At 35.9% G+C, this 8,391-nt stretch overlaps 1 protein-coding gene and 1 long non-coding RNA gene across 2 annotated transcripts in view; one reads left to right on the top strand and one right to left on the bottom strand.

Annotated features, from left to right (window-relative positions):
- The window catches only part of LOC147874264 (uncharacterized), a 33,177-nt gene extending 27,416 nt beyond the window's left edge, over positions 1-5,761 (top strand). Inside the window, exon 3 of the long non-coding RNA XR_015534570.1 lies at positions 5,577-5,761. This is a non-coding gene — a long non-coding RNA (uncharacterized LOC147874264). The remainder of the gene's footprint in view (positions 1-5,576) is intronic.
- Positions 1,189-7,773, bottom strand: LOC110830980 (sorting nexin 16). Its single transcript, XM_022066446.2, has 7 exons — positions 7,584-7,773; positions 6,581-6,844; positions 5,381-5,483; positions 4,993-5,082; positions 4,334-4,552; positions 3,447-3,583; positions 1,189-2,780 (listed from the first exon to the last, which is right to left on the bottom strand). The coding sequence occupies exons 2-7, from the start codon at positions 6,754-6,756 to the stop codon at positions 2,636-2,638; spliced, it is 870 nt and encodes a 289-aa protein (XP_021922138.1). The 5' UTR covers positions 6,757-6,844; positions 7,584-7,773; the 3' UTR covers positions 1,189-2,635.
- Positions 7,774-8,391: the final 618 nt, after the last annotated feature.

Here is an 8,391-nt window from a genome sequence, read left to right as displayed (position 1 = left end):
GCACATTTCTCAATGGATTTGGTATAGGCCTACCCATTAACTAAAATTTGTTTAAACAAAAGTTGGACCCCAAGCTGTATTTAGATGCATAGGGCCTTTAACAACTGAATATAAACTTATGTTGCGTTATCGCAATGGTTTTTTATCTTTACATTACAATGCCTCATTAGGAAAATCAAAGAAAATCGGGTGAGATTTGAATTTAATGGGAATCGTCTGTATCTGGTGATGATAATTTGTTGGATGAAGACATAAATGCCATTAAGAAAACACACTAGTTGTATTAGACGCTAGCTTGGAGGCCACTAATTTTACACCACTTTAGCTTTCCTGGACCTTATGTTAAATAACAGCATCCCCTCTTGATGATGGTGAAATTAAGCAGCCATATTTATGACTCTTTCACGAGTACAGTTACACCTTGCTCGTCAAATTCATACTGGCCTTGCCAAAAACATAACATTGTTCTCAAGGTCCATTATTGTTCCCACAAGTCAAATTTCTGTTGATTTCCTTCTTAATTAAAAAGCGAGTATAACTATGAAATTTGCTTCTTTGCCTACTTTCCTTCTTTTATAAGAAAATCTTGTCTGTGGGTATGTAGAATCAGTCTAGAGATTTTTATTAAAACTTGGTATGAACATCATCTGACAAGAGGCTATTCTGTCTTCTTCTTCTTCTTCTTCTATGGCTTTCCGGTCCGTGTTCAGTCTATGGCCTCCTCAATTCTCTTTTTCCATACGGTCCTCTGTCAGGTCGGTCTGTCCGAGGCTTTGATCGAGGTTTCGAAACATCTTCCTTTTTACGATGTAAGGTTGTCAGCCCTGTGACCAACCCCCAACCTGGAGGACCAGGGTACCTGTCTTAGTCTGACCTCTCCCCCTCGACCAATCTGGCTAGGGAGGCCCTACCAGTAGCTACGCTACCGCCAGCATAGCTCTTGGGGTCACTGAGGTACTCAAGCCCCACCACCACGACAAGGTGCAGGTACCATTAAGTGGGGCTATTCCGTCTTAGTACTTTTAAATGTTCTACCATCAACAACATTAACACACCGGCCTCGTGAACGTCTGAGGTTGGGATTACTCTAGCGCTACTAATGATAGTACTGTTCTAGAAATAATGTACTTCAGAGCATAGTGAGATGAAAGTACACAATGCATTTTTGCAAAGCAGTACGACGCAAGCTTTAGAGGGTACTGAAATGGAAAATTTATTGTTGAATTGTTCCTGAGTAGTAATGGTTATACAGCACAGCTAGAACCTTTACAAAATAATATTTAAGTTACATATTACTTTTATCAGTGGTGGCTCATGCAGGAGAAGATGTAATTTTTTAAGTGTGTTAGCCCAGTTTTTTCTGCCTTATACCCATCCTCTCCTTCATAAGCCACCAATGTCTTTTCACAATAATACCAGCACCATCACTACAACTACCTGACCCTTTAAAAGTATTTTTAATAACTAAATAAATAATTTGTCAAGAAATAATTATAAGTAATAGTAACAGAAACAAGTGTAAATGAAGATGCATTAAATACTGCACAACTGAAAATACAAAATATGCATTTCTGGGAAATAGTGCACTATTCATAAGATTCTGTGTATGCTTTTTAGGGCCTGTTCATTAGAACAACAGAACCTAAAGTTTTCAGTAATTCTTTCACAGCTGCACTTTTATTTGCATCACAAGATTTTCAGTGTTAAAAGTAACTTTTTCGTAATGGTTTACGACAATCGCCTCCAACCCTTCAGTCCTTGACATATTCTGACCAACAGTCCACAGACCAGGGGAAAAGCCCTGCTAGGAATTCAACATACGCACATACGCAAGATTTCGCAGTGAGTGATGACCCATCCTAAAAGCATTAGTTCCACAACTACTGAACGAACAACAGACAACAGGTTTTCATGTGTTCTAGTGTATAGCTCTAAGATTACCTCACAGTGGCACAGTGATTTAATCTAGAATATTATCACAACACCCACAGAACACAATACAGGTGCACTCACAACACGCTACTCTTAACTGCTTGATGTTTTCAGTCTGTGCGTAATAGTGTAAAACTCTGAAGTATCACACTTCCCACCAATAGCAGCCCTCTAGTCCACTTGACAGTAAATATTCCCCCTGCACTGCCCTAGAAACGACTTCCCCCCGCAGGGCTTTTCTCCTGGTCTGTGGACAGTATTTAGAATCTACAAAAAAATTATACAAGTACTTTGACTGAACAATCACACTTATGCATTGTAAAGGCTATATAGCATCAACTGGTCGTTTGAGAAGCAAGAGCCTCATACGGCTCATAACTTGTTGCACAGCCACCCTTTGCGCACTGCATATAAACTGACATTCTTTTCCTGTCAAGGAAAATCATTGTACTTTTTCTCAAATACTTGTATGGAATTATAATTGTACAGTATTGTCATATTTGCCTATTGATCACAGCCTTTGATTACTAATTAAATATAAAATTTCTTTGGAAGATTTACAATTATCAAGTGTGTCTTAAAATAGGCATTGTATGTAATAAATATGTAGTAACAAACTTAAAACTTTTAGAAAGTAGCAAATAGTCTTTTCACCCATTCATATCAGACTTTAACAGGAAGGTACAATATGGAAGGCAACAATTTACAGCTGAGCCTTTGTATGTTTCTGTGAACTGATCCCATTGTTTTCTTCACTGATAATCTCTTTCAATATAGATGTGTCAGAAAGTGGTGAGCTGATAGCTGTAAAGTCTTTACCACATTGAGGACAATCTGTTGTCGAGTCTCTGCAACAGGGAAGCAAAACAATGCAGCTGAATTTTTAAGTCCTCACTATGGAGATCTAGATATATGTGAGTTTAAACCAAGTGCTTCTCTTTTGTAAGATTTGAGGTTTTCACAGCAGTGAGTATGAAGATTTCTGTCTTCTGGGTTGTTGCGCTGTGTATTCATATTCATCGCCCTGATGACGGAGGCAGTATGACCTCTGAAACGTTGGTTAACATCGACCAGACTACACAGCGTAACAACCCAGAAGACAGAAATCTTCATTGCCCTGATGACGGAGGCAGTATGACCTCTGAAACATTGGTAAACATCTACCAGACTACACAGCGCAACAACCCAGAAGACAGAAATCTTCATACTCACCACTGTGGTTAACTAATCTGAATCAAAATTTTATACTATAGTGTGGATTATATTTTCTTTGCACTTTTATACACTTACCCATAAGCTTCTGCCATCTTTTGGAATTACATCATTCACATTGTATCACAGCATATTACAGAAATGTACACTTTTATCTATCATCTGTGTCAATCAACCTGTTGCTTGCATCATGATGTTTACGATCAATTTCAATTGGAGTGATCTGAAACCTTCAAAATTACATGGCACCTTTAATGCCTAAAATCTAGTCATCATAATGCTTAGTCAGTACAAGTATTTACCTTAAAATCTGAGACAGCCTGTCTTTCTTCTTTATTTCTGCAGTGAGAGATGCTCTTAATCTGTTTAGTTCCATGTCTTTTTCCTTCAGTTGGCTTCTTAAGTGGTAAATAGTCTCTTCCAGTGCTTCAAATATTGCCTTTAGAAGAAAAAATTACATAAATTGGAGCTTCATAATATTATAAAGGTTATCAAATTACAGAGGATCAAAATTTGTACCATGCTTGAGGGAGATAACAAAACATACAAAATTTGGTTGAAAAATCAGAAAGGAAGAAACCACTTGGGAGACAGAGACACAGATGGAAGGATAATAAAAAAAATGTACCTTAGAGACATAGTGTATGGAGTGAATTCAACTAAATCTGAACAGGATTCAATAGTGGACTTTTGTGAACAAACTAATGGACCTTTAGGTTCCATAAAAGACATGGAAGTTCCTGACATGCTCGGTGACCTTTAACTTCTCATGCCTAACTTCAGTCATTCATTTGATATCACTGTAAACTGAACAAAGGTCTACCACCACACAAAATTTGAAGGTTCTAATTAAATGGCATCACTGATGTTCCCACTCATAATTTTGTATGGGTGCCATGTTGGTATTATTTGGGGAATTAAAAAGTAAGAATACAAGGTGCTCTCTAATGCATGATATTCATACCACAGAATGGAATTTTGTCAATATTTATATTTAATTCTACTGGGTTATTTGAAGTTTCATGTGAGTCCCCACCCATTTGTTTAACAGTTAAGGGATGCAAGCAGATGTAATCACATATTAATACAAATGCACATAGATGTTTGTTTCTTTATAAATTATGGAAATTGGTTAAGAAGAAATCTCACCACAATATTAGTACCTATAATGATGACAGAGACAACTTACCCGGGATTCCTCCACACTTTCTGCATATGCTGGAGGTTCATTCAGGCAAAAGAAATCTTGCACTGATGGGGCAGTATACAAATCCTGATGTTCAAGGATTGCATTTACAAAACATTGCAGGCCATGGATTCGATCTTCAAGAAAATTTGGATCAAAGTTGTCTCCAAACCAACGTTTTCTTGGCAGTGTCAGCTTTACAGATGGAAAATCAGTCTTCAGCTAAAAGTATAAGAATGAATGAATTAATTGAATAACAAGTCATTTACTCAGTCAGCATATAACTCATTTTTAAACATATGATTTTTTAACTGAATCACTTTTAATGAAATATAGTTATTTGTATAAGTTTTTTTACTTACTGTGCCAATAATATACACGCAGCCTAATAATCGGTACAAAATATAACTGTTCTAATAAAAGCATTACTTATAATTTATGTATTCATAGTAGCATGAAGCTAAATAAAAATCAGAAAGAAAGAAGGGAAGTTACGGTTCTGCAGGTTAGCAAAGAAATACACAAATACTGACAATGAACCCTTGATCTTACACAAAATCTGAATGAAATTATACCCAAAATGGCAGAAGGTGGATGTTGACAGGATAAACATTTCGTGGTCAAATTTCATTAGATAGTAAGATGGTCCATTTATAGCTCACCTTTGAAAACAATCTGACAAAGTCTGTGTATCTTCTAAACACGAACCAGCAATCTCCAGTAACACTGTTTTCAATGCGTAGCTTATAAACCTGTTGTGAAAATAAACCATGTATAACAATTATATGTCAAGACTAAACCAAAGGTTTCCACTGTAGGAAAACAGTAGTCTTAGATGAAAGAATAGTTGAGACGTATGAATAAGAAAATATGTGTTTTAACACCTTGTGAATGACTCACTGGCCAAACAGGGTATTGGGCATATAATTTTAAAATCTATAGAAAGATTATGCAGGCAGAAAATGAAACCCAATTATTTGCTCACCCAAATCAGAGCATGGAGAGAATTAAATATGTTAGTAATTTTTTTATACAAATAAGTACACTCACAGTAAACCGGGCCCTCTCTTCCATAATCTCATATCCAATAATAGGTATATTATAACGTGAAGTATTCAGGGAAGTGGCACCAGAATGTATTATGTCCCTCAACCTAGAAAAAAAACAGTATTCAGTTATTTTACTGTATAATTTATAAAATACTGTATGAGGTCATCTCAGAGTATGATGGTATATTCTGTTTCAGAAGGTCCTTGTTCAATCCAGTCAGATCTGTGGGAACACATTTATGTGAAGAATTTAAAACTTTCACCCAGCCCCAAAGACTAGATTTTATGACTGAAGAGTACCATGTCCCACAAAGAACTGGAGCCCATCTCTGTGCAAGTTTTCCACATCAAAAAGTGCTCCCACCTCATTCACTGACAAAAGGTAAGAAAAATAATTAAACAAACTAACCACAAGCAATGAAATGACCTTTTTAGAATTTCTGTAAAGAACTGGAATACTTTCATGCAACATAAAATTATAATGACATGCAATAAATTTGACATGTCATTTTGTCTGTATATCGATCATAAGCAAGGGGGAAAAAAAGACATTCGGTGTTGTCCATTCCAACCAGGTGCACAAGTGTAATTTTAAATTTTGAAAACAAAAAAATTAGTTACATCATATTTGTCTCCCCCTGACATGTCATTTCAACTGCTTAAAAACTGATACAGTGAACTGGTTGGTAGCATGTTAAAGCAAAAGGCTAAAAACCTGTCTGAACCTAAGAGGAATAAAAGAAGTCAGGAATGGAGAAAATTACCTAAATAGGAGTATCATAATTTACATCTTTCTCCTAGTATTGTTAGAACTGTTAAATCAGGTAAACTGGACAGCAGAAACACACCTTGAGAATATATAAATTTAATGCACACACAACTTAATGGAAGTGAAGATTTCTGTCTTCTGGGTTATTGCGCTGTGTAGTCTGGTCGATGTTAACATCGACCAGACTACACAGCGCAATAACCCAGAAGACAGAAATCTTCATATTCACCGCTGTGAGAACCTCAAGTCTTACAACTTAATGGAACATTTTAGTGTCAAAATTCCAAAAGATTTGTAAATTATTCTATTCATTTATTGTCTCAGATATCCCAGAGTAAATGGCACTAAACATACACAATTTTTCTGTATTTGTATCTGAATGTTGTAAGTGTCAATTCTTGAAGACTCATCCAATAAAACCATTTGTCTCACCTAAAAGCATTAGTTACTGGATTGTCAGGGGACTCTATCACCGGAATATTTGGAGACTGTAGTGCTGAGTTTATGTCATCACTGGAAGACAGTGTCTTATTTACAGTATTTGACTGCATTCTGATTCTACTAATTGCTGATGTCACTTCACTAACACAGGAGTTATCATCCAACATAACTATGCTGTAATGTTGGCAATTCTGTTGACTGGAGAGGCTGACATTAATGCCATAATCTTATCTTCTTCTATTACACACCAATACACTGAAAGAAAAAAGATATCAATGATGAATCCAAAATGTTTGCAAGAGTAAGAATCATTTTATACCATCCAGATATATGAGAATTAAAATTTATAAAGCTCTTCCTATGTTCCTAGCCCAACAATATCATATGGCAGTGAAGCATGGAATATCACCTGAATGTTTCATAAGATGGACAACAGGTTACATGTTCTTTCAAATCATAAAGGAAATCAAATTTTAACTTTCTCCAGTACTATATTTTACACAATGCCTTTGAATAAACTGGAAGTAATTCATTGAAAGAATGACCTCTGACAGATCCCTTCCACAGAAATATAAATGTTTAAGCCAAACAAAGATGATGATCAGAAAGACCTCTAACATTATGTGCATTACAGTAATACCTTTATTAGCAATGAATAGTGTTAATTTCTCTTTAATTTCCTACTATAGAAAATGCATATCTATCTTTAACATCATAACTCTGTAATATTTGGGGATCACACATACGTTCATGACATTTTCGATTCAGAATTACCGACGTAACAATCGTATTGTCCATGTCTTATGGGACACCTGTACAAAATGCAGTTGAAAGCTTTATTTTTGGCACAAAAGGTAGGTTTGGCAATTAAATTAAATGATCATTTGTATTATGAGGCGTTATCCTTCAATGCTGAGATTACCTACTTAGATAACCTCTTTCTTAACTACAATCCATATAATTTATATTACTACTAAATAAATATACATCTTACTGTGGCTGATATGTCTGAAACATTTTTCTGTTACTGGTAACAAACGTCCTACAATTTTCTTCAAAATTTCGTTAGAAATATCTATTTAGAAACATGTCACCAGTCTGATTTAAATACACGTCCGCCATTACAAGGATGACACCATAATTGCCACAGAATGGGCACAGATTACCAACTCACATACATCGTAGATGACGGCAAGTACAAGTGTATATTGCTGTCATCTATCCGTAGCGATAGTGAAACCATAGAAACAGTCATGAAATTATGGTGGAAGCGACTGCTAACAGCTTAGTCAATAACAACGTTGACTGCTATCAAACTTTTTCAAAGAAAACACACCCCCTTTACCTGTGATTGGCTGCAGAATTGAAACAAACCAATATGAATTTATTTGACAGCGTAATGTGTAGTTCCACTATTAAATATTGGATGCTTGTTTCAGTAGCTTAGATGGTAAGATTAATTACAGCTTGACTCCTACCCCCTCACAAATGTAACTCACCAAATTATATTTTAAACCCCTGTTATTGAATGTGAACACACTCAAGTCTTGTCTAAGATGAAGTTTCTTAAATAGTTTCAGGCATTCCGTAAGTAAAATTATGCCTCAAAATCCCCATAGCGAAATGTACTGGATCCATGTAGTAGGTGGTTTCTAATGCTGTAGGTCAAAATTAGGAGTTGAGTGTTTAGCATTACAGCTTTTTATTTGGGAGGTCCCATGCTCAAATTGCCACCCAGAGATTAGCTATTCTGACTTCGGTTTTTCATGGCTTCACTCCCCCAAGGCAAATGCCAAGATATG

This window comes from Zootermopsis nevadensis, unplaced genomic scaffold, assembly GCF_977971745.1.
Source record: "Zootermopsis nevadensis isolate Lab colony 2312 unplaced genomic scaffold, Znev_1.0 Znev_ptg000010l, whole genome shotgun sequence".
Classification (NCBI taxonomy): Eukaryota; Metazoa; Arthropoda; class Insecta; order Blattodea; family Termopsidae; genus Zootermopsis; species Zootermopsis nevadensis.
This window is presented reverse-complemented; position numbering and strand designations above follow the sequence as displayed.